The following is a 27,185-nucleotide window of genomic DNA, read 5'->3' on the forward strand; positions in this document are numbered from 1 at the left end:
ATGGAGCCAGAAGCCTTAGAAATATGTCCTTATGACCCAAACCACAGGATGCCAGCCATCAGGTTACAGCACCACCTGTCATGCAGTAGGGTACGTTTTCCTGATAAGAGCTGTAAACCACTAGAGGGAGAAAATAAGCTCAGAAATAAAAAGTTAATGTTTAAAAAAAAAAATCAGCCTGGGCACAGTGGGTCACACCTGTAATCCTAGCACCTTGGAAGGCTGAGGTGGGAGGAATGCTTGAAGCCAGGAGTTTAAGACCAGCCTGGGCAACATGGCAAGACCCATCTCTAAAAAGAAACAAGCCTCTGACTATATGTCGCACCTGGCAGTTCTTAATGTTGGAACATGATATCTCTTCAGCATTTCCAGAAAGGGGTGGAGGATGGAATACAGGAGGAACCTAGAACTTTTTCTTTCTAGAAAAATCCAAAGATAGTTAAAAAGATGGCCAACCGCAAAAGCAATGCTAGTCATGCGGTCCCAATAAAAAGGCTCAAGGAACGTGAGGCCAACTGTGCCAACAGAACTGCTGTAGATAATGGTAAGTTTTTCACTTTGGGAGCAGATACATGGCAAAAAATTCTATCGCTTCCTCCCCCACTCCAGTATCTCACAGCTATGGAAGACTTACAAAGAAGAGGAAGGAAAAAAACAAAAAGAAGTTCCTACTCTATTTCTATAACTTGTGGTCTGCTTTATTTCAGAGTCATTTAATCTTCCAAAGGTTATTTCTCCAAGTTTGGGACTAAATGAAAAACTTTCTAATGCTGCCAGATTCCTGACCCTGTTGTCTGGAATGTAGGTAAATAAAGGTGAAACAGTGAATATACTCATGAATTAAGGCCTGGACCCTAAGCCCTTCATAGTAATAAGTACCAAAGCCCTGAAGACTTGAGTCTAAATACTCTTCCCACAAAATTCTTCACAAGAACAATCAAAATAGTAAATCTAATAATATCACCTGTCTCTGGAGACACAACCCAGTAAAAAGGAATCTAACTAAAATCTACAATCACTTACAACACTTAAAAAATTCTTCTTATCATACCAATATCTGGTCACTTTCCTACCCATAAAAAACATGACTGGTATAAACTGAAACTTATAATCTGAAAGTGTGGGATTTGTCTTATCTCGGCTGATCTTTCTCTAAGATGCAGCATGTTATCATGGAAAACTCGCTAACCTTCAGTCCAATCTAGGTTTGACTATCTGCTCTGACCTGAACGGAAGTTACCTGTATTTTTTTTTTTTAGTTTTGACTTTTATTTTAGGTTCAGAATTTAGGTTCAGTGTGCAGGTCTGTTACATGGATGAATTTCGTGTCACTGGTGTTTGATGTATGAATGACCTCCTCACTCAGGAGATGAGCACAGTACCCAATAGCTTTTCAACCCTCACCTCCCTTCCATCCTACCCTCTATTAGTTCCCAGTGTCTATTGTTCTCATCTTTGTGTCCATGTGTACTCAATGTTTACCTCCCACTTATATATGAGAACATGTTGTATTTGGTTTTCTGTTCCTGCCTTAATTCTCTTAGAATGATGGCCTCCAGCTGCATACATGTTGCTGCAAAGGACATGATTTCATTCTTTTTTGTGGCTGCATAGTAGGGAAGTTACTTCTTAAACCCATCTTCATCTATACAAGGCTGCCTCACAATCAACCTCACAAGGTGACTAATATTAAATACAGATGCATATGTGTGTTAGAGCAATACTAGCTTCTATATATAAACTCCAAATTGTGTTAATATCATGGCTTAAAACAACAGAAGTTTTCTTGTATAAATCCCACACAAGTATTCCGTGGGTGATGGTGATTCGAGAACACATGCTCTTTCCATCTTGTGACTGTCACCTTCCACACTTGGCGTCCAAAGCTGCCACAAAAAGAGAATGAAGAAGGTGCAACTGCCTTTCAACCACCTCAACCTGGAAAAGAACACTTTCATTCATATTCCCATTGGCAAAACTAGTCATGTGACCACACCTAAATGTAAGAGAGGTGGGAATGTAGTGCCTGGCAAAGCATCCACTCCTCAGCAACAACTATGGAAGGAAGACTCAAATCTCTGCTACCAGCTACCCTTCTCTACAAACACATAAAAATACTAGCCAGGCACGCTGGCTCACATCTGTAATCCCAGCACTTTGGGAGGTCGAGGCAGGCAGATCATGAAGTCAGGAGTTCAAGACCAGAATAGCCAACATGGTAAAACCCCATCTCTACTAAAAATGCAAAAAGTTAGCTGTGTATAGTGGTGCACACCTTTGTAATCCCAGCTACTCAGGAGGCTGAGGCAGGAAAATCGCTTGAACCTGGGAGGTAAAGATTGCAGTGAGCCAAGATCACACCACGGCACTCCAGGCTAAGCAACAAAGTGAGACTCCCTCAAAAAAAAAAAAAAAAAAAAACTAAGTACTTGTGTTACTTCTTCCTTCTTTCTAGATAATATGCATCATACTCCATTTTTTTTCTTAAGACTTTTGTTCCAAAAATGCTGGTTTGTGAAAGGTAAGGTAAACCATGTTTTCATTGTTGAAAGAGGGAGCAGAATACCTTTAAACCTGGATTCTTAAAGTGAGACAGCCATCAGGTCAAAGGCATGGCAGATGCCTAAGCTTCAATTACAAATGTAAAAGATCTGTGCTGGTGGGTCCTAAGTACTTCCGTTCATTCTCAAGGGCCCCGTTTCAGACTGTATTCCATCAAGGACTTGCATACATAACATTCTTAATTCTGTGTAAGATTTTCAAAGAATAAAAGACCAATTTCTAAAACAGTGAAGGGGAATGAAGAAGCATATTGCACATGAAGGAGGTCAGGATTGCCAACTAAACAAGCTGGAAGGGCACATCCAAGAGTTACAGGAGTCACTAATGAAGTTACCTGCCACACACACAGGAAGATGGAAAAGTGCAGAAGAATTATACAAAACAGAAGTAAGCAACTATTTTGAAACTCTGTCTCAAAAAAACAAATGTGTAAGGCCTTGGTCAAGAGATTGAAAGGAGCCCAGGTACAGTGGCTTGTGCCTACGATTTCTACTCTGACACTTAGTAATATCAACTACATTTGATAGAGTAACTTTTATCTCTTCTAATTGATTATCTAGATTAACTCTCCAGGACTGGATTCCAACTAACTATCCTCTTATAATCATCACCTACAGTGACTCAGGAGACCTAAAATAAATAAATAAAAGAGGCTGTGGATGATAAACATCCCAAAAACAAGTCCTGGAGAAAAGATAAAATAACTTTGAAAAAAAAAACTGATATCATATTTTAACTCGTATCACTAATGTATCCCAAGCCTTCAAAGATTCTTTTTTTTTTTTTTTTTTTTGAGACTGAGTCTCCACTATTGCCCATGCCCTGTAGTGCAATGGTGCAATCTCAGCTCACTGCAACCCCTACCTTCCAGGTTGACGCGATTCTCCTGCCTCAGCCTCTCGAGTAGCTGGGATAACAGGTGCATGCCACCACACCCAGCTAATTTTTAGCTTTTTATTTTTTTATTTTTATTTATTTATTTATTTTTTTGCAGAAAGGGAGGGAAGGAGGAAGGGAGGAAGGCGGGAAGGGAGGGAAGGAGGAAGGGAGGGAGGAAGGAGGGGAGGAAGGGAGGGAGGGAGGGAGGGAGGGAAGGGAAGGAAGGAAACCAAGCAATGAGAGAGACATTGCCGACCTGGATCCAGAGGTTTACAAGTTGATTTCTTTTTTTATTTGAGAGATGGAAAGAAATAAAAAATGAGTAAAGGAGAGGAAGAAAGAGGAAGAGAAAGAGGGAGGGTGAACGGAAATATTGCTTTATTCTGAAAAAAAAATGGGTATTAATAATAGCCAATCAGTGTTTCATTTAAACCTATGAGTAGGTGTGATGTGGTATTGACAAGAATGTATATTTTGTGTATTTGAAGTGGAGAGCTCTATAAATATTTATTAAGTTTACTTGTTCCGGATCTGAGTTCAAGTCCTTGATATCCTTATTAATTTTCTGTCTCACTGAATCTAAGTCTATATGTATCTGGGTGTTAGGATCGTTAGCTCTTGTTGTTGCATTGATCCTTTTACCACTATATCTTTGTTGCTTTAAAATCTATTTTATCCGATATGAGAATTGCAACTCCTGCTTTTTTTTTTTTTTTAATTTATTTTTGCTCTCCATTTGGTTGGTAAATCTTTCTCCATCCCTTTGTTTTGAGTCTTTGTGTATCCTTGCATGTGAAACAGGTCTGGATGTAACATGCCGTTGGGTTTTGGCTGTGTCTGTTGATTGGGGGATTTAGTCAATTTAAATTTAGGGTTACTGCCATTTGATGTTAACTGGCTGTTTGATCCATTCGTTGATGTAAATTCTTCTTTATGTTGGTGCTCTTTACTTTTTGATATATTTTTAGAAAGGCTAATACTGGTTGTTTCTTTCTGTGTGTAATGCTTCTTTCAGAAGCTCTTGTAAAGCAGGCCTGGTGGTAATAAAATCTCTGAGTACTTGCTTGTTCATAAAAGATTTTATTTTTCCTTCAGTTGTGAAGCTTAGTTTGGCTGGATATGAAATTCTGGGCTGAAGGTTCTGTTCTTTGAGGATGTTAAATATTGGCCCCCACTCTCTTCTGGCTTGTAGAGTTTCTGCTGAGAGATCTGCTGTAAGTCTGATAGGCTTGCCTTTGTGGGTAACCTGACCTTTCTCTCTGGCTGCCCTTAGTATTTTCTCCTTCATTTCAACCCTGGTGAATCTAACGATTATGTGTCTTGGGGTTGCTCTTCTTGAGGAATATCTTTGTGGTGTTCTCTGTATTACCTGGGGTTGAATATTGACCTGCTTTGCTAGTTTAGGAAAATTTTCCTGAATAACATCCTGAAGGGTATTTTCCAGTTTGGATTCATTCTCTCTGTCGCATTCAGGTACACCTATCAGACGTAAATTTGGTCTTTTCACGTAGTCCCACATTTCTTGGAGACTTTGCTCATTTCTTTTTATCCTTGTTTCTCTAATCTTGTCTTCTTGTTTTCTTTCATTAAGTTGGACTTTGACCTCTGATATCCCTTCTTCTGCTTGAACAATTCGAGTGTTTAAACCTGTGCATACTTCTTGGAGTTCCTGTATTGTATTCTTCAGTTCCATTAATTCACTTATATTCCTCTCTAAGTTGTCTATTCTCATTAGGATTTCATCAAACCTTTTTTCAAAGTTCTTAGTTTCTTTATGTTGGGCTACAACATGTTCTTTTAACTCACAGAAGTTTCTTATTATTCATTCCCTGTAGCGTGATTCTGTCATTGGGATGCTCTCGTTCTCCATCAAGCCTTGTTCCATTGTTGATGTGGAACTGTGATCATCTTTCGAGGGAGAGGCATTCTGATTTTGAGATATTCTCAGCCTTTTTACGCTGGTTTCTTCCCATCATTGTAAATTTATCCTCCTGTTGTCTTTGAAATTACCAACTTTCAGATTAGGTCTCTTGAGTGGACATCCAAGTTGTTAGTTCCCAGGGCCAGAACAGCGGTGTTAAGACTGATGGTGCTTTTCTGCCCAGGATTCTCCTGTCGGGCTTCCTTCTTGTGTCCGTAATAGGCGACTCTGCCTTCCCGGGGCTCCAAACCTCAGTCAGAAGGGGAACCAGTCTCGTTTACTCCGCCGAGAGCTGCCACACCGAGGTGCCATCACAACCGCTGCGCCGGCCTCTGGAGTCGTGCTGGGGACCCGTGTGGGTCCTCCAAGCCTCGGTCAGAAGGGGAGCCAGCCCTGTTTACTCTGCTCCGAGAGCTGCCACGCAGAGGTGCCGGCACAACCACTGCGCCAGCCACAAGAGTCACGCTGGCGACCCGTGTGGTTCCTCCACTGGGGATCTTCTGCTCCGTGAGTGACCAGAATTTGTCTGAAAGTGTGGCATCCTCTAGTTCTCTGCGCTTTCATTGAGAGCTGCAATCCTGAGATGTTAGCAATCAGCCATCTTGGATCGTTCTCCTTTTTTTTTTTTTTAACTAGAGACAGGATTTCATTATGTTGGCCAGACTGGTTTTGAACTCCTGACCTTCTGATCTGCCCACCTCGGCCTCCCAAGGTGCTGGGATTACAGGCATGAGCCACCATGCCCGGCCTGCCTTTAAAGATTTTTAGACAAACTTCTTCTTAAAAAAAAGTAAACCATATTTTCTATTTCAGGTTCCCATTTCACCCACAACAGAAGGAGGGAAAGTCCTGATGGCTTTAAATTAGACTTAGGAGAAAGGCATGTCTAGGGATCTATTTGAAATGCTACTAACTAACACAAATCAAGCTCTTTCACAAAAATACTTGCAGCTGGGCACAGTGGCTCACACCTGTTATCCCAGCACTTTGGGAGGCCGAGGCAGGAGGACTGCTTGAACCAAAGAGTTCAAAATCAGTCTGGGTAACAACGTAAGGCCTCTGTTTCTACAAAAAATCAAAACATTAGCCAGGCAGGGTAATAGCCAGGTCTGTGGTCCCACAGGAGGGTAAGGCAGGAGGGTCACTTGAGCCCAGGATGTTGAGGCTGCAATGAACTGTGTTCATGCAACTGTACTCCAGCCTGAGTGACAGAGTGAAACCTCATTTCAGAAAAAACATATGACAAAAACATTTTCCATCAAGATGATACCACCTCAATCTTCTCTTTCTCCCCACAGGTCAGAAAAAGTGATAGAGAAGTTCTGGATTAAATAGCCAACAGACAGAATATTTATTTTTAAGGTTTTTTTTTTTTAACTTTGGAGAAATCTTAACTGGCAAGTTTTAGGTAACAACTCTTGGTATTGTTGGCATCTTAACACAATTTTATTTATTTAAGTAAAGAATATTTTTCCTGGCCAGGTGCCATGTCTCACGCTTGTAATCCCAACACTCTGGGAGGCCAAAGTGGGAGGATCACTTGAGGGCAGGGGTTCAAGACCAACCTTGCTATGGACAACATAGCAAGACCCTGTCTCTACAAAAATAAAAATAATTTAAAAATTAGCCAGGCAATGTGGCACACACCTGTAGTCCCAGCTACTCCAGAGGCTGAAGTGAGAGGATCACTTTAGTCCAGGAGTTCAAGGCTGTAGTGACACTGTACTCCAGTCTAGGCAACAGACAGAGACCCTGCCTCTACAAAAAGTTGAGCTGGGCGCAGTGGCTCGTGCCTGTAATTCCAGTACTTTGGGAGGCCTAAGTAGGCAGATCACGAGGTCAAGAGTTCAAGACCAGCCTTTTCAACATGGTGAAACCCCATCTCTACTAAGAATACAAAAATTATCCGGGCATGGTGGCACGTGCCTGTAATCCCAGCTACTCGGGAGGCTGAGGCAGGAGAATTGCCTGAACCTGGGAGACAAAGGTTGCAGTAAGCTGAGATCGTGCCACTGCACTTCAGCCTAGGCAACAGGGCAAAACTCTGTCTCAGAAAAAAAAAAAGTCAAAAGTTTAAAAAAAATATTTCTATGACAAGCTTCGTTTGATTTTTGTATTCTCCCTTGTTTTTATATTTTCATTTGTCAACCAGAAGGCTGGAGGACTTATTTGCCTATTTCGTTATTAGTAGGGGAAAGCTTGTCATGTGGGCCATAATGCTGTTCCACAATGAGGTTATTCTTCCTCCAATTGCTTTTTCTCCAAGTCACTCACTATATGATCATCAGATTATTCTTCAATCAGTTCTCTACACAAAACTTTTCATGCTTAAAGAATAGTGATTTATGGAAAGCTAAGTCTGGAACATGACTCCAAATGTACCTTCCTAACTCTGTAACAGGCAACTTACTCCCATCTTAAATATGCCTTATTATTTTTCATTCTGCTCATTTCTAAATGTCACCCTTTGTCCTTCAATCATTTAAATTCCTGTTATAGGTTTTTTTAATCCAACTCTTACTTCTCACCTCATTTAAACCTTCCCCATCGTCTTTAGTGATTTCTATCATGGCAGTTAAATTTAGAGAATTTTCTCCAACCTCAACCATACCACAAACCCTCACGAGGGAAGTCAGAATCAGGTGTTGCTTTGTACTTGTTACACCACTAGTCTGCTACTGTGCATCTAATACATACTGAAATACTTTGTGCTTAAACTGAACCAAGACCCAATTTATGACAGGCCAAAATCTCTGAAGCCATAATTGTTTTTTATTGCAGCTAGCTAAGCCTTGTAAAATAATGATTTTTTTTTGCTTATTTTATGATTGTTTCAGGTGTATTTAGATTTACATATAAAAGAAGTTATAGTCAACTGAATAAATCCTTACTTATTTTCTAGAATAATCTTCTTTATCTTTTTTTTTTTTTTTTGAGACTGAACTTCACCTGTCACCTAGGCTAGAGTGCAATGGGGTGATCTCGGCTTACTTCAACCTCCACCTCAGCCTCCTGAGTGGCTGGGACTGCAGGCACACGCCACCACACTGAGCTAATTTTTTAATTTTTTGTAGAGACAAGGTTTCCCCATATTGCTCTGGCTGGCTCAAACTGCTGGGCTCAAGCAATCCACCCTCTTCCGTCTCCAAAAGTCTGGGATTATAGACAGAAGCCACTGTACCTGGCCTACTTTCAATCTCTTGACAAAGGCCTTACACATATTTTCTTTTTCTTTTTTCTTTTTTCTTTTTTTTTTTTTTTTTTTGAGACAGAGTTTCAGTCTTGTTGCCCCGGCTGGAGTGCAATGGCGCGACCCTGGCTCATTGCAACCTCCACTCCCGGGTTCAAGAAATTCTCCTGCTTCAGCCTACTGAGTAGCTGGGATTACAGGCAGGCACCACCGCACCCAGCTCATTTTGTAGTATTAGTAGAGACAGGGTTTCTCCATGCTGGTCAGGCTGGTCTCAAACTCCCAGCCTCAGTAGGTGATCTGCCCGCCTCAACCTCCCAAAGTGCTGAGATTACAGGCATGAGCCACCACGCCCAGCCACATATTTTCAATGTTTGTAATTATCCTTTGGTATATAGACATCACATTATTAAAAAGTTCCCTAAGGAGAATGATCCAGTATCATCAAAGGCTTTCTCACATTTTACATGTAGAGAATCTTCCCTTAAAAGGCCATATAGTCTTATTTGACAGGATCACATGATTTTTTTTTTCTACAAACAAGGATACTTTTGAGTATGAAAGGGGTCACTATCAATAATTATCCTGGCTGTAATCCCAGCACTTTGGGAGGCCAAGGAGGGCGGATCACCTGAGGTCAAGAGTTTGAGACCAGGCTGGCCAACATGGCAAAACCCTGTCTCTACAAAAAAATTTTAAAATTAGCCAGGTGTGGTGGCATGTGCCTGTAGTCCCAGCTACACGGGAGGCTGAGGCAGGAAAATTGCTTGAACCCAGGAGGCAGAGGTTGCAGTGAGCCAAGATCGCACCACTGCACTCCAGCCTGGGTGACAGAGCAAGACTCCATCTCAAAAAAATAAAAATAAAAATAATGATCCTTGGACAACCAGACTAATCAGATTGGCCACCCTAGTCTTAAGAGTAAAAACATCACTTATTAGGCAAATATGTCATTCAAAATATGGATTCCAGAGCTACTCAAATCTTTAAGAAATGTTGAGGGCTTTGGAAGAAAGCACAATAGAAGTTTAAACATTACTTTGCAATTTCTAACATCACATTTGGTCAAAGCTTCAAGAAAAACCAAATAAACTTACGGGGGCAAAAAAGCACATACATTTTTCTAAGCAGAGTTAAAAGTAATTGCCTTAAAGCCTTCCTAGAGTTCCCGAAGTCTAAACTATTCCACTATGCTCCCGTAACAGCAGGCTTATGTCTGCAACTAACCTTTCGATCTCCTTTATTATTGTTAAGCTATAAGATGCTTTAAGATAGGTATGATCTTGGCTATGTAGTCGTCCTGTACCTACAATCAAGTTGCTGAATGTGGAGAATCTATATTTTATCAATGGGATAAAAAAGACTCAGTAGTCTGGGCTAAATATTTCTCTCTTTTTTTGTCTTTTTAACATACTTCTTGTGGAGAATACCACGAGGTCTTGCTATGTTGTCCAGGCACGTTTCAAACTCCTGGGCAGAAGCTATCCTCCCACCTCTGCTTCCCTAAGTGTTGGGATTACAGGTGTGAGCCACCACCACCCAACCTGGGCTAAATATTTCTATCATATTAAATCAACCTTTCAAAAACTTTGGTAACCAGGTTCTCTTCTCTAAAAAGTTCTATTAGCTGAGCGTGGTAGCACATACATATGGTCCTACCTACTCAGGAGGCTGAAGCAGGAGGATCACTTGAACCCAGGAAGTCAAGGCTGCAATGAACTGTGCTGCACCCCAGCAGCCTCTAGGACAGAGCAAGACCCTGTCTCAAAATAAAACAAAATTAAAAGTTCTATTAAGACAATTTAAGGCCAGGTACAATGGCTCATAAGCGTAATCACAGCACTTTGGGAGGCCAAGGCATGAGTATTGCTTGAGCCCAGGAGTTCAAGACCAACCTGGGCAACATGGCAAGACCCCATCTCTACAAAAAATTTTAAAATTAGCCAGGTATGGTGGCGAGTGCCTGTTCAGCTACACAAGAGGCTGAGGTGGGAGGATTGATTGAACCCAGAAAGTTGAGGCTACAGTAAGCTGAGACTGTGCCACTGCTGGGCAGCAGCACGGCGAGACCCTGTCTCAAAAAAAAATGGTGATTTAAATTATATTTATGGAATAGTAAAGAATTTCTGGCTATAAAATTTCTTCCCTAAAATCAGATTTAAAGGTTTAAACCCTTACATTCATAGTTTGAACTATGAGGGAAATAATTGCTAAGATGTATAATTCATGTCCTAGAATTATAAACAATAAAACATATCCTATTGGTTCCACATCTTTATCTATCCTGTGGTTGGTCCGTACTTTACAGGTCTTTTTGCTCTGCCTTTCCAAGCAGCTGCAGTACAAAACAGTTTCAAAAACCTAAATATTTTAGTCTCTTTTTCCCACATGCTCTTTACAAGATAGATGATGTCATACAGTTGCTGCAGCACCTAATATACTTGTGTTCTCGGTCAAATAATCAAGTATCTGCTATGTTACTACTCAAGAACTGTAGTGTATTGGGGGAATAGGGAGATAGATGTTGGTGAAAAGGTACAAATATTCAGTTTAAGACAAATAAATTCTGGAGATCTAAGTTGCCTGGCAACTATAGTTATTAATGACGTATTACATACTTGAAATTTGCTGAGGGAATAGATCGTAAGTATTCTCACCACACACACACACACAAAGAGAACGATGTCAGATAATAGATTTGTTAATTAGCTCAATTGTGGAAGTCATTACACAAGTTATACTTGTATCAAAAAACCATGTTGTACACCTTAAATATATACAATTTATTTGCCAATCATACCTCAATTAAAAAAAACTGTAGTGGCCATAGTCCACTATGGGGGAACAATGTTGATAACTACAGTATAGAGCAATGGTTCTCAAACTTCATTGGATACTAAAATTCTTTGGAGTGCTTATTAAAACACAGACTGCAGGGCACCTCAGCCCCAGAGTTTCTGGTTCAGTAGGTCTGTAATAGGACCCCAAAATGTGCATTTTCCCACATCCCAGGTGATGCTGATGCTGCTGGTCTATGCACCACACTTTGAGAGCCACTGCAATCAGGGACAGTTTCAGTGTTGGGAAGATAGAAGGCTGGAGGAAGATTAAAAGAAAATATAAGGACTTGGGGCTGGGCACGGTGGCTTCTGCTTTTAATGTCAGCACTTCAGGAGGCCCAGACAGGAGAACGGCTTGAGTTCAGGAGTTCGGGACCAGCTTGGGCAACATGGCAAAACCCTGTGGGATGACGAAAAAAAGGGAAAGAAAGGGGAAGGGAAAAGGAGGGGAGGGGAGGGGAGGAAGGCAGGAGAGGGAGGGAGGAAGGAAGAAAGAGAGGGAGGGAAGGAGGAAGGAAGGAAGAGAGGGAGGGAGGGAGGGAGGGAGGGAGGGAGGGAGGGAGGGAGGGAGAATGTAAGGACTTAATCCCAGGTAGAGGTTAAAAGAAGCCTTCACAGAGAAAATAAACCTTGGATTTAAACATTTTATATGCCTTAAAATAATAGATCCGAAAAAAGCACTGTTGGAATTTTAGAATTGTTCTGTGGAAGACCAGTCCTTTACACAACTTTTAGTAAGGTTTCTTTGGTATAATTCTGCCCTTCTACCATCTTTTTTTTTTTTTTCAATATAATCCACAGATTCACACCTTTTACCATCTTTTCAACAGTCTTTTAAGAAGTTACCAAAGTGATGCTTATGAACTTTGGCTTACAATTTCCATCTTAGGTGCCAGCACCAAAAAGAGTGCAAGGAAATATTTGTTGCTGAGTCCTGGGGAACACTGTATATGTAAAGGAAAAACATAAACAATAGATTTCTCAGTTATATTGGGAACTATTACAGGCAATGTGGATTACAGAAATATGTAACATTTACATATTAGAACACAGAATGACTCTAAAGTGTAGGTAAACAAAATATCACTACCAGTTTTTTTTACTCATTCTGTATTTTACTTCAGCTTTCTAGAGCTGAATGTTCTCTATTCTTGGCAAGTCCTCATCAGCCACTCTTTTCTGAACATAAATTTATTTTCATTGGCTCTCACTACCTCTCCCTGCTACTTTTCCTGAACAATTGTAACCAACCCCATCTTTACCCTCTGATAAAGCAATATTCCCCAATCTATTCTCACATATACTCACCAAGAAGAGTATCTATTATGTTACCCTATAGAGCCCCTCTTTCTTTTCGAGACAGAGTCTCACTCTGTCACCCAGCCTGGAGTGCAGTGGCACAATCCCAGCTCACTGCACCCTCCGCCTCACAGGTTCAAGCGATTCTCCTGCCTCAGCCTCCTGAGAAGCTGGGACTACAGGCAGGTACCACCACAACTGGCTATTTTGTGTGTGTATTTTTAGTAGAGATGGAGTTTCATTATGTTGACCAGACTGGCCTCAAACTCCCAACCTCAGGTGATCTGCCCACCTAGGCCTCCCAAAGTGCTAGGATTATAGACATGACCCACCAAGCCCATCAAAGCCCCCATTTTGAAAGAATTTGCAGCTAAATTTATTGAATAGTTTTTCCATTTTTAATTATACACTCAACTGCCAATCAGAAATCATAATTAGATGAGAAAACAATTAATAACTAGATGAGAGAACCAGTACTTGGTTAATAAAACCAAAGCCAGAAACAAAAAAAACATATTTTGGTCTTTTGATTGGCAAAAGTTTAAGTTGTCTTAGGTTGTCTGAAAACTGAAAGTTTACAAGGAATCTCAAGGACTACTGGAATTCCTTCAATCCTAAAATCTGAGAAAACTGTTTTCCTAACAAAGGGCTTTTTCCAATAATTAAGAGAAAAGATCTATTTACTCATTAGTCCAGATACCTTATTTTTACTATTGTTAATTATGTTGTTTTAAGTTTTTCTTCTTTGGAACAGAATCTCACTCTGTTGCCCAGTCTGGAGTACAGTGCTGCACTCCACAGTGAACTGCAAACTCAGATCACTGCAGTCCCGACCTCTGAGCTCAAAGAATCCTTCCACCTCAGCCTCCCAAGTAACTGTGACTACAGGAGCCCACCACCAGGCCTGGCTAATTTTTGTATGTAGAGAGACAGAGTCTAATCATCTTAGACTGGTCAAACTCCTGAGCTCAATCGATCCACCCACCTCAGCCTCCTAAAGTGCTGAGGTTATAGGCATGTGCCATCGCACCCAGTCAATTGTTTTTAATTCTAAGAAACAACTCAGCCTCCTAGAATGCTGGGATTACGTGCTTTGAGCCACACACTGCAGTGAATTATTCACTAAATGAGTAAATTGTATGGTATGTGAATTTTATCTCAATAAAGCTGTGGTTTTGAAAAAAAAAAAAAGACCTTTACACTGCTGGTGGGGGGTGTAAATTAGTTCAACCATTGTGGAAGACAGTGTGGCGATTCCTCAAGGACCTAAAAATAGAAATTCCATTTGACCCAGCAATCCCATTACTGGGTATATATCCAAAGGACTATAAATCGTTCTACTGTAAGGACACATGCACACAAATGTTCACTGCAGCACTGTTTACAATAGCAGAGACCTGGAACCAACCCAAATGCCCATCGATGATAGACTGGACTGGGAAAATATGGCACATATACACCATGGAATATTAAGCAGCAATCAAAAATGATGAGTTCATGTCCTTTGTAGGGACATGGATGAATCTGGGGAACATCATTCTCAGCAAACTGACAGAAGAACAGAAAATGAAATACCGCATATTCTCACTCATAGGCAGGTGATGAACAATGAGAACACATGGACACAGGGAAGGGAGTACTACACACTGGAGTCTATTGGGGGGAATAGGGGAGGGACGGCGGGGTGGGGAGCTGGAGAGGGATAGCATGGGGAGAAATGCCAAATGTGGGTGAAGGGGAGGAAGGCAGCAAAACACACTGCCATGTGTGTATCTATGCAACTATCTTGCATGTTCTGCACATGTACCCCAAAACCTAAAATGCAATAAAAAGAAAAAAAAAGAATATAATCTATAGGAGGCTGGGGGTGGTAGCTTATACCTGTAATCTTGGCAACTCTGGAGGCTGAGATGGGAGAATCACTTGAGGCCAGCAGTTCGATACCAGCCTGAACAATATAACGAGCCTGCCCCCATCTCTACCAAAAAAAGTAAATACACACACACACACACACACACACACACACCATTTAAAGGTAAATGCTAATATACACACAGACAGAACCAACATGGATCAGATTCGGTTTAGGGTATTAATTCCCACCAGCTTCTAGAATGACCCTTGTATAAAATGCCTTATCTTATTGTTTTTTTTCTTTTCAAATACAATCAACCTGGCTGGAAAACCAGTCTGAAAGAAAGCGCAGCAGGGACCTCAGACAAAGCAGAAAATTTATGGGTTGGAAACGAATGAACAAAGCACTTAAGAATAGAAAGATTAGATGTGTGGTGAATTTTTATTTCAAAATCACCATTGAAAGACAGGTTTGATTTCTGCTTGTTTGAAAGTTGGGCTTATTCACAGGTGCTAAATGAAACAGCATTATCAGTTGAGGATCCTGGCATCCTGACAAGGCATTACTATGAATGCAGTGAAGCCTGACTTTGGATTCTGGTTTGGTACCCATTCCCCTATCCTCCTAAGCCCTTAGCTCTTCCTTTCTCAGAAATTTCAATCTGCAGGCATCTGAATAAAAAGTAGTTATGGGTCACAGTAGCAGTGTCAACAATTTCACCAGATTACTGCAATTTAAAGCCTGAAAACATATTTCAGTTCAAATCACACTGGCCCCACCAATCTGCATTAATGATACTGTGATAAATTCAGAGGTTTAGGATTTCATGAAAATCATTTTAAAATATTTTCTAACAAACTGATTTTCCAAAGCAACTTTTTCTAAAAATGTGTAGTGCTAGGTTCATAATAAAGCTTTTCCTTCATTGCAATTCTTTCACAAAGCACTTTAACAGTTTGCTCCTCCTTCATATGAATCACCCAGGCCATCCGGTGAAAGAATAGCTTTTATAAATTCAAAACAGTGCCTAGGTCTGTTGTTCTCAGCCCTAACTACACATTAAAATCATGTGGATAGGTTTTAAAACCTATGCCAGGTTCTTTCACATTAATTGATCTGGGATGGGAAGTTAGCATGCTATGTCTTAAAAGCTCCCCAGATGATTCTAAGGTCCAGACAAGATTAAGAACCATTAGCCTACAAGAAAGGCCTAAGCCTGGCTTCCATAAACACTTGGTTCTTTTTAGTGTCTTAATCTGATCTAATGGCTGTGAAGCAAACTCTTCTTTTAGTTGGAAAAGAAGGGACAAGGACAGAGGGAGTAACAATAGACGTCCACAAATTAATCATGTAAAATGAAAATATCCCTTGCCCAGTGCGGTGGATCACGCCTGTAATCCCAGCACTCTGGGAGGCCAAGGCAGGCAGATTACCTAAGGTCAGGAGTTCGAGACCAGCCTGGCCAACATGGTGAAATCCTGTCTCTACTAAAAATACACAAACAACAAAAAAATGGTCAGGCGTGGTAGTGCCTGCCTGTAGTTCCAGCTTCTCAGAAGGCTGAGGCAGGAGAATCACTTGAACCCAGGAGACAGAGGTTGTAGTAAGCAGAGATCATGCCATTACACTCCAGCATGGGCAACAGAGTGAGACTCTGTCTCAAAAAGAAAAAAAAAAAGAAGAAAAAGAAAATGCCCCACTGATCCTTTTTACTAAAGCTACATTCAGTTTTTGTCAGGATAGTCCTCTCAAGTCATATTTGGGCTCTATACCACTGAAATGTTGTAGAAATCCCAGTATTTCAGCACCCAGACTAATCTCCCAGACAGCCTCCTACACCTTGGACAGCACAGAATGTTCTGTCCCATCTTTTACTTCTTGGTTTTGAAAAATATTACCAGATCTACCTGTAGTGTCAACACCTTCCCTTTTTTGTCTAACCTTCAAAGGCCACAAGTCCCTTTTCTCTCTAGTGCCTTCCCAGGTCATTTCAGGCTCCATTAATTTTTTCCTTAGAGGAATTTACAGTCTCTACCACTTTTTTTTTTTTGCATTTTTTTGTACTGCCATTAAACCTTTCATCCACTTTGGGACTTGTTTTTCTAAGCACTTTGGTGACAAGAACTGCAGCTTATACTTTTTTTTTTCCCAGAACAAAGCCACCCATTACGTTCGGTTTTCCATGATCAAGTTGTAACCTTCCGGGCCTCTTGTCCTCTCCAACTCTTCATTAAGCTCTCTCCCCCACTCTAAAACTCGCTTTAATCAGACTGGGACAACCATCATCCTACCAAGCATTCTCAGATAGTTACTGGCTTTAGAATTTTGGGATTTTATAACACATGCTAAACAAGAACAGCCAGACACAAAATTCCTGTCCTTGGTTATTGTTTTGTGGCAGTACTGCCCATCTCCTTTATAATTCCTCTTCTCGTCCCTCAAAATCTAAATTACTTTTCTATCTAGACAGCTTCCACAAACAAGGCTTCTTTTCAGGCAGCTCCCCACCTCTAACCAGTCCCATTCCCTCAGGTGTCCATTTCTTTTCTTGTCTGTTTGTTTTGAGACAGAGTCTCACTCTGTCGCCTAGGTTGGAGGGCAGTGGCTCAATCTCGGGTCACCACAACCTCCACCTCCTGGGTTCAAGCGATTCTCCTGCCTCAGCCTCCCGAGTAGCTGGGATTGCAGGTGACCGTCCACCACGCCCGGCTAATTTCTGTATTTTTAGTAGAGACGAAGTTTCACCATGTTGGCCAGGCTGGTCTCAAACTCCTGACCTCAGGTGATCTTAGGTGCCCATTTTCTAAGATGGCTGCCACAAACCCCCGGGAAAGAAATGCGAGTTCCGGCCGGGCACGGTGGCTCAAGCCTGTAATCCCAGCACTTTGGGAGGCCGAGGCGGGTGGATCACGAGGTTGGCAGATCGAGACCATCCTGGTCAACATGGTGAAACCCCGTCTCTACTAAAAATTACAAAAAATTAGCTGGGCATGGTGGCACGTGCCTGTAATCCCAGCTACTCAGGAGGCTGAGGCAGGAGAATTGCCTGAACCCAGGGGGCGGAGGTTGCGGTGGGCGGAGATCGCGCCATTGCACTCCAGCCTGGGTAACAAGAGTGAAACTCCGTCTCAAAAAAAAAAAAAAAAGAAATGCGAGTTCTACCCACTGAAGGCCACTGTTGTTCTGGGGGCCAGGGTAGGATGGGCCAAGGAGGGGGAGTCCAAGGAGGGGGAGTCCAAGGAGGAGATCCTCACGGGGAAGGGCCACCAGAGAGCTAAATCTAGGGGCCCACAGTTCAGCTCCACAGCTGAAATCCCAGCCCCCAACCAGGCCAGAGCAGAGACTGCCGGTCACAGGAAGTGTGGGTCCGCGCCCCACCCCCTCCAACGTTAGACACCGGAAGTGGCCGTTGCTGGGGCGTGCGAGGAACGAACTCGGCTGTGAGGACATCCTGTGTGGAGCAAGGTAAGGAAAGGCGTCCCAGGGCACCCCTGAACAATTCTTTTGCGTACTGGGATACCTTCACCTTCTAATATCCCGTTTTTATTTTTCTGCCGGTGGCCTTCAGCCTTGTGGACTCTTAAAGTGCAGCTCTTTTGGCTACCAACCGGTTCCACGGCATCATCCGCTCGAGGGCCTCCTTGGCGCTTTTTCTACGTTTTTAAGTTAACCACCTACCCCACCTCCTCTTATTCAGTCTCATTGATTAAATCTACTGTGATTGTTGTTGTTGTTGTTGTTTAAAGCAAGAAAAATGATTCTTTTACCAAGGCCCGGAAGAAAAATGATTCCTTTACTAAGGCTCGGAATTCTGTTAAGCCTTTAACCAATAGCCGATTACATCCATCCCCTACACCTGTTTGCTTCCGCCTAGTTTGCCCGTTTCACCGTGGACTAGGGAAAAGGTAAAGAATCCCCGGTTAACAGTTTGGTGCAGAAGATACTTAAAACGGACATGGATAAGTGATGTTAACTGTGAATTCCAGTTCCTCTAGTGTCCTGTAATTCGTCCTTTTGTCTGGGAAGAATAGGTTGGCTTCTTACAGGCTGCTGAATCTGGTACTCATCACTCACTTAAAATCAAGAAACATATACTTCCAAACTCTTATTTTTTTTATTTAATTTTTTTTTCTGAGACGGAGTTTCGCTCTTTGTTACCCAGGCTGGAGTGCAATGGCGCGATCTCGGCTCACTGCAACCTCCACCTCCTGGGTTCAGGCAATTCTCCTGCCTCAGCCTCCCGAGTAGCTGGGATTACAGGCACGCGCCACCGTGCCCAGCTAATTTTTTGTATTTTTAGTAGAGACGGGGTTTCACCATGTTGACCAGAATGGTCTCAATCTCTTGACCTCGTGATCCACCTGCCTCGGCGTCCCAAAGTGCTGGGATTACAGGCGTGAGCCACCGCGTCCTGCCCCAAACTCTTATTTTTAATGAAAAAGTATGAATTAACAACATATAAGTGAAACAAAAAGACAGTGGGGATTTCTTGATCCAAAACATAAACATGAAAAATATTTTTAAGACGAATTCACTAATGATTGTCATTAACAAAGGGGCTCTGCAGCAAAAAAAACTAGAGTTCTGGCTGATTTCTTGTATTTCCTATTATAGGTTCCACCACGGCTTATGTCATAGAATGGGGGGTGGTGAGGTGTGTAGAATTGTATGAGGGGCCACAGGAGAGCATGCTCTAGAGACAGTAAGACCCTTTTCAGAAGTCTCCTATGGGGACGGTTTTATATACATTAGTTTTTTCCCACAATAATAAATTTATTTAGTCTCAGTGCTCAGTAGAAGAGATTTCTAATAGAAGAAGATTCAAACTATGAAACTTTCTCTTTTAATATTTCACATTCCTGTTACAGATTTGTTCTCTTGTGACTCTGTTATACATGCTATGGACAGTTCTTAAGTCTTAACATTGAGAAATTTTCCCTCAGTGCATAAAGGGAACGAGTATTAATTGGAGAAGCTTAAAATACTGCCACTTTCGCACTGAAGACGGGGGAGAGGAGGTGAAGCATCACTAGAAAAAGGGACAATGTCATTGTGGCCCTTCCTGGTCATGTTTAAGAAAAGTCATGAAAATAGTCAACTCATGTTTCTGAGCATATTGGAAGGGTTAAGTGTATTCTGTCTGTCAAAGGCTTCCAGCATTTCCACGTCCTAGAGAGGAGCAAAACTAGTAACCTGCCTATCTGTATTTTTATGAACCCAAGAGGAAAACTTTATAATAAAACACTGTTTCTGTGTTTATGTATAAGGGTTTTTTTGTTTTGTTTTTTTAAAGACAGGATCTCACTTCATTGTCCAGGCCAGAGTGCAAGGGCGTGAACCTCAAAGCTCCTAGGCTCAAGTGATCCTCCTGCCTTTGCCTCCTGAGTAGCTGGGACTACAGGCACGTAGTCCTGGCTTGGCTAAGTTTGGTTTTTTGTTTGTAGAGACACTGGCATTGTTCCCAAGCTAGTCTCAAACTCCTGGCTTCAAGTGATCCTCCAGCCTCAGCCTCCCAAAGTCCTGGGATTACAGGCATGAGAGCGACCACTCCCAGTCCTTAGGCATAAGTTTAAATAACAGTATTCTCATGGTCTTGCTTGCCCCCTCTAATGTTAAATATTAATATTTACATTATAATCAATAATATTATATTAATAGTATCAAGCCCTAACAGATGATAAACAGTGACAGGCACTCATGTAATAGCACTTAAGGTAAACATTTTGTCACCCAAATACAGCTTAAATTTGAACTATGTAAGAGTCATACTTGGTTTTCCGTAACTATTTGGCAGGCCCTAGAATCTTTTCCAAGAATGTGAATTAGGCCATGATATTAAAATGATTCCAAGAAGAATGCTTTAAAGAAAAGAAAATACTGGAGGGAGTGGGGAGAGTAAGGGTTTCTTATATTGAACTTGGGTAGTTTCTGTTCCAGAAGTGACTCCACCTGTTAGGGTTACCTTTGGTTACATTTTATTTCTGATTCCCTGAACTACACTTTTGTTTTTTCCAGCACTTGGATTCAGCTCCTTCAGTTCCAACATGGAAGAAACTTACAGTATGTACTCCTTGTTGTTTTTAGAAAATAAGTTAAATCATTTGCATATAGTTTTATATCTGACAGGACTTTTAGTGTACTGGGAAAAAGTCGGACTTCTCCCCAACTGCTGAGGAGGAAAAGTCTGTATGGTATTGCCCAAATTTAAAATAAGATACTTGAAAATTAAGAGGTATGAGAAGTCATAAAGGTTTGAAAAGGCCACAGTTAGGACACCTTGGTTAAGCTATATTAAACGAGGCAGGACTTCAGCTTCTCCTTGTATGTATGACACAGGGAAAGTAACCTCTACTTTCTACTGTGAGGAGTAATACAGCATACTTAAATAATAGCGGTGATGTACATTGGGTTTTTAGGATAAGAAATCTGGAAAGGATTCTTATTCTCAAGTGATCCAGGAACCCTAGATGGCCCAGGAAATCAAAGGGGAGCCAGCACCTGAATTATACAAAAGGGACTTGAAAAATCATGTATTACAACAGAGAAAATAGAACCTAGATGGATTAATTTTGCCCAAGTTTACATAGTTAGGGACAGAATCAGAACCAAAGTCCTCTGTCATGTTTATATCTAGTACCCTACATGATACCACAGACTCTATGATTTTTAGGCTCTGACTAACTTTGAGGAATATTGAGTTTATGCCTGTGGATACAACTTGTCAACAGTATCTACTTTTTCTTCCTACTTTGCTGTCTTGTTCAGAATCTCATTATAATTAAAAATTCCAACTAAAGGATATTTCAGTCCCATTCTGCCCTCTAGGAAGAGTCCAGTGGAGAGCTGTATCTCCAAAATACAGAAACTACATAGAAATAATCTTTATTAAATATCTAGAACACATTCTCAAACTTCAGTATGCAGCAGAATCACCTGAAAAGCTTGTTGAAACAGATTGCTGGGTCCCACCCCCAGAATTTCTGATGCAAAAGGTCTGGTATCTGTGAATTTGCATTTCTAACAAGTTACCAGCAATGTTGATCCGAGGACCACACTTTGAGAATCACTGATCTCTTATAGGGATCCCCTGCCCTTGAATTATTCTTAAAGTTTTGGGTTGTTTTTTTTTTTTGAGACAGAGTCTCACTCTGTCACCCAGGCTGGAGTACAGTGGTGCAATCTTGGCTCACTGCAACCTCTGCCTCCTGGGTTCAAATGATTCTTCTGCCCCAGCCTCCTGAGTAGCTGGGACTACAGGCACATGCCACCTTGCCCAGCTAAATTTTTTTTTTTTTTAAGTAGAGACAGAGTTCACCATATTGGGCAGGCTCATCTTGAACTCCTGACCTTGTGATCCGCTCACCTCGGCCTCCCAAAGTGTTGGGATTGCAGGTGTGGGCCACTGCACCCTGCCTTCTTAAAGTATTTTTACTTAAGATGTGAAATTCCTGAGCCAGGTGCAATGGGGCTCATGCCTGTAATCCCAGCTACTCAGGCAGCTGAGGCAGGAGGATCACTTGAGCCCAGGAGTTAGAAGTTACAGTGAGCTATGATCACACCACTACACTCCAGGCTGGGTGACAGAGCAAGACCCTCTTTTTTTTTTTTTTTTTTGAGGAGGACGCTCACTCTGACACCCAGGCTAGAGTGCAATGATGATCTCAGCTCACTACAACCGCTTCCTTCCAGGTTTAAGTGTTTCTTCTGCCTCAGCCTCCCAAGTAGCTCGGACTGTAGGCATATGCCACAACACCCAGCTAATTTATTTTTTAATTTTGTTGAGACGGAGTTTTGCTCTTGTTGCCCAGGCTGGAGTACAATGGCGCAATCTTGGCTCACCGCAACCTCTGCCTCATGGTTTCAAGTGATTCTCCTGCCTCAGCCTTCCGAGTAGCTAAGATCACAGGCATGTGCCACCACACCCGGCTAATTTTGTATTTTTAGTAGAGATGGGGTTTCACCATGTTGGTCAGGCTGCCGGCTGATTTTTATATTTTTAGTAGAGATGGGGTTTCGCCATGTTGGCCAGGCTGGTCTTGAACTTCTGGCCTCAAGTGATTCACCCACTTCAGCCTCCCAACGTGCTGGGATTACAGGCATGAGCCACTGTGCCTGGTCAACCCTGTCTCTTAATAAGAAAAAAAGAAGGCCGGGCACGGTGGCTCATACCTGTAATCCAAGCACTTTGGGAGGCCAAAGCGGGTGGTTTATGAGGTCAAGAGATTAAGACCATCAGTGGCCAACATGGTAAAACCCCATTTCTCTATTAAAAATATAAAAATTAGCTGGGCGTGGTGGCACACACCTGTAATCCCAGCTACTCGGGAGGCTGAGTCAGGAGAACCGCTTGAACCCAGGAGGCAAAGGTTGCAGTGAGCTGAGATCACTGCACTCAGTGAGCTGAGATTGCACTACTTCCTGGCAACAGAGCAAGACTGTCTCAAAAGGAAAAACAAGAATGTGAAGTCTCTTTGTGGTACACACATATATATATATATATATATATATATATATATATATATACTTATTCTTGAAAGTATACTACTATTACATTAGAAAACATCTCCCCTTTCTGTCTCTCAGTTCTTTGTTACTTTTTTCAGCCACATTTTTTTTCTTACATATCCCTGGGAGTGTGTTGGAAATGAACAATCTCAGGCCTTATCCCAGACCTTCTGAATCAGAATCTGCACTTTAACACAGTCCCTAAGTGATGTAACACCTGGAGAGTAAGCTAAACTTTGACAAACACTGCCTTAAGACTATACTTGACCTTTTTCCCAGATTGACCTGGCTTTCCAAGTTAATCTTGTAGATTCCTGAAGAACTCTGTCTTCCCTCTTTGGGCTCTACCTCTTAGCTTATGATACTTTTGTCAGGCCTAATTCCTTATTTCCATGAAGTTTCCTCCATTTCTCACCATGGGTTTTGGGCCCTACCCAAATGTGAGGAACAGCTGAGTCTGTGCTTTTAGAGAAAGCTTGTCAAATAGACCTACTTTGTTTTCCAAAGTATGTTATAGTCCCAGGAAGCCAGACAAAAATTTTTAGAGCAGTTTGTTAGTATTTATTACAACTTTCAATGCAGAGACATTTCAATGCAATGCTCTTAGGTGTTTATCCAAGAGAAATACTCATACATTCGCCAGGCATGGTGGCTTATGCCTGTAATCCCAGCACTTTGGGAGGCTGAGGCAGGCAGATCACAGGAGGCCAGGAGTTCAAGACCAGCCTGACCAACATGGCAAAACCCTGTCTCTACTAAAAATACAAAAAGTTAGCCAGGCATACCTGTAATCCCAGCTACTTGGGGAGGCGAAGGCACAAGAATCACTTAAACCCAGGAAGTGTAGGTTGCAGTGAGCCAGGATCACACCACTACACTCTCTAGCCTGGGCAACAGAGTGAGACCCTGTCTCAAAAAAATATATATACATATGCAAAGAAGAATAAACCAGATTGTTAGTCACAGCATTGTATATTATAGTAAAAACTGGGCTGGGCACGGTGGCTCACGCCTATAATCCTAGCACTTTGGGAGGCTGAGGCTGGTGGATCACCCGAGGTCAGGAGTTCAAGACCAGTCTGGCCATTCTCTACTAAAAATACAAAAAAATTAGCCAGGCATGGTGGTGGGCGCCTGTAATCTTGCCTACTTGGGAGGCTGAGGCAAGAGAATCGCTTGAACCTAGGAAGCGGAGGTTGCAGTGAGCCTCGAGATTGCACCATTGCACCCCAGCCTGAACAACAAGAACAAAACTCTGTCAAAACAAATAGTAAAAACTGGAAGCAACCTAAATGTCCATTAATAAGAAAATCAATTAAAAATTCGGTACATCCTGCAACCTCATGAGAGAACGTGAACCAGAAAAATAATAATAAAAAATTTGGCACATCCATATGAAGCAATGAAGTATTCCTTTTATGTACTGATATGGAAGGAACTCCAAGATACATTAAGCAAAAAAGTAAAGAAAGCAAATTGCAAGATAGAAGATACAGGAAATACTGTCACATGCTATAGCATGGATAAACCCTGAGGACCTTAGGTTAAGTGAAATAAGCTAATTACAAAAAGAAAAAGACGGAGGTTGGGGGATTGGAGAGGCATAGCATTAAGAGAAACACCTAATGTAGGTGATGGGGTGATGGATGCAGCAAACCACCATGGCATGTGTATACCTATGTAACAAACATGCATGTTCTGCACATGTACCCCAGAACTTAAAGTATAATAAAAGCTATGATTTCATGTATATGATGTATCTAGTCAAACTCACCAAAACAAAAAGTAGAATGGTGGCTGCCAGGAGCTGGAGGGCATGGGGAATGGAGAGTTGACGTTTAATGGGTATAGAGTTTCAGTTTAGTAAAATGAAAAACTTTTGGAGATTAGTTGCACAACAGTGGGAATATATTAATACTTAACACTGTATACATTGTATACTTAAAAATGGTTAACATGGTAAATCTTATATGTGTTTTTATGACAAAGATTTTTGTCCCAGCTACTCTAGGGGCTGAGGCACAAGAATCACTCGAACCCAGGAGACAAAGGTTGCAGTGAGCCGAGATCACGCCACTTAACTCGAGCCTGGGCAACAGAACAAGACTCTGTCTCAAAAAAAAAAGATTTTTAAATCAAAAAGAATTTTTTTTAATATAGAAAGCCAGGTTAAAGTTGACCTAAATTGCTGGAGACCAAAAAGTAAAGCATTACAATGAGAAGCTCTCATTATCAACTCCAACATATGCTACTATATGGGCAGTACAATATATATGAATATAAGGTCCCATCCAGTCTGTCAGCTGCTGACATGGCCTAACATTTGCTGGTGATGGGAATGGATTAAATGAAGGGAAACTAACAGGAATTTCATCTGTAAACTCTACCTGTTTGTCCTGAAGCTTCAGAAATATGAAAGCTTCAGAAATATGAAAGCTTCAGAAATATGAAAACATTGCTGGTCAAGAAGAGCCTGGTTGGCATAATAAGCCTGCCTGTCCTTTAAGACTTTTCCTTGCTATTCATTCCGTCCTTCAAGTCACCTTTCTGGCTCATTTGCATCACGATCATGGTTAGCAATTTATTCCATGTTTACCACTCTTCCAGTGAAACTGTCTGTTTCAATTCCCCACTGACTTCTGATTTTCATAGCAGTCTCCTGGTTTATAAGCTTCTTATCAAATGTGAATTGTTTATCTTATTTCACTTTTATCATTGCCTTCTGGGGTGGCAAGAGCAATTTATTAGGTTGCCTCTTGTCTTATAATATACCAGAATGTGCTTAACCATTTAATTTCCCTTCCTTAACCAGACTTGTTAAAATTTGGGGCTCAGCCCGGGCATCTTGTATAGCCTAAGGGTCATTTTAAATAGCATTTTATAGGTTAGGGGCTTTCTTTCACACAGCAGTTCCATATGTCTGCAGTTGTCTTAACCTCAGGAGGTTCTGTTTTTGTAGATTGTTCTATTTTTTAGCTGGCAAATGTAATAGTCACTAGATTAAAGAATTCTCTATTTAGTTCTCACCTGTGTTCCAAAATATGAAAAGTAAAAACTACCTGTCTGATAACAGCATTGGTTTCATTTGAGAGGTAACCAGAATAATCAAGATCAGGAACTACTTATAGGAGTAAGTTAAAGCAGGCAGATGAAAAAGAAATCACCAATCCACTAATATTTTTCAAGCTTCCATAGAACATATAATTGATACAGAGCAGTGCTTACCAACTTTGTTCATGTCACGGGATACAAGTAATAGATGAAGATGCTGGTGAAGGGGATTGACTGCTCTCAACTTGCCTCTGGAGATGGGGGGTGGGGATGTCTGGAACTTGCAGTGGGCCCCCAGATCAGTGTATTAGCACACCAGCTATCCATTTCAACTTCAGCATACTGGTTGGGAGGCTCTGAATAGACTAGCTAGAGAATAGGAATAACCCTGAATTAGTGCTTTTAGAAAAGAGGATGACATTTTATTTAACTTTGTTTTATAGTAAGAGTAACCATGAAAACAATATTTATGTTCAATTCAATATGAAACTGAGACTTAGCACCTGAGTTTTCTGGTTCTGCTGAACTTACTAAGATTCAGAAATATTTGAAATGTGTAATCACTCTTTTTTTAATCCAAGTTTTCTTTAGACCATATTGTTCTATTATTACAGATTCTCTTGAAAAAAATCCAGTGTGCCTGGAATGCTGTAGTTTTATAAGGGCCTGTTATTGTTTTACTTACCGAAATACTTCTCCCTTTCAGCTGACTCCCTGGACCCTGAGAAGCTATTGCAATGCCCCTATGATAAAAACCATCAAATCAGAGCTTGCAGATTTCCTTATCATCTTATCAAGTGCAGAAAGGTAGGGTGTTAATCTATAATTTGCTCTCTAATGCCTTCTGAGTTCTTTTAAAAGGCCGTATTTTATAAACCTCAAATAATTGTATCATAAATGTTTTAATCGATTGCCAGAATTGTTTGGGGAATCCACCTCTGTTAAATACCAACATTTATAGAAAGGCATTTGTTCATTCCTTAGGATAATTTTTTTCTTGTTTTGGCTTTCTTTTCATTAACTAGTGACCCTTTATAAATGGTATCTCAGATGTTGCTTTTTTTTTTTTTTTTTCAAAGATGG

At 41.3% G+C, this 27,185-nt stretch overlaps 2 protein-coding genes across 3 annotated transcripts in view; both read left to right on the forward strand.

Annotated features, from left to right (window-relative positions):
- Nucleotides 1-18,211, forward strand: GTSF1L (gametocyte specific factor 1 like). The gene is made up of 4 exons (XM_078338157.1): nt 1-90; nt 424-544; nt 17,877-18,011; nt 18,138-18,211. Exons 1-4 carry the CDS (start codon nt 1-3, stop codon nt 18,209-18,211), a joined length of 420 nt encoding a protein of 139 aa, XP_078194283.1.
- The window catches only part of GTSF1 (gametocyte specific factor 1), an 18,889-nt gene continuing 9,641 nt past the window's right edge, over nt 17,938-27,185 (forward strand). The window contains exons 1-3 of one of the 2 annotated variants that reach the window (XM_002752558.7): nt 17,938-18,011; nt 20,562-20,606; nt 26,809-26,909. In XM_002752558.7, the coding sequence (XP_002752604.1) occupies nt 20,591-20,606; nt 26,809-26,909 (117 nt within the window). In that variant the 5' untranslated portion in view covers nt 17,938-18,011; nt 20,562-20,590. Of the gene's footprint in view, nt 18,012-19,204; nt 19,249-20,561; nt 20,607-26,808; nt 26,910-27,185 lie in introns of those variants that run through there. The other variant, XM_035256548.2, reaches the window with a different exon arrangement.

This window comes from Callithrix jacchus, chromosome 9, assembly GCF_049354715.1.
Source record: "Callithrix jacchus isolate 240 chromosome 9, calJac240_pri, whole genome shotgun sequence".
In the NCBI taxonomy this organism is placed as follows: Eukaryota; Metazoa; Chordata; class Mammalia; order Primates; family Cebidae; genus Callithrix; species Callithrix jacchus.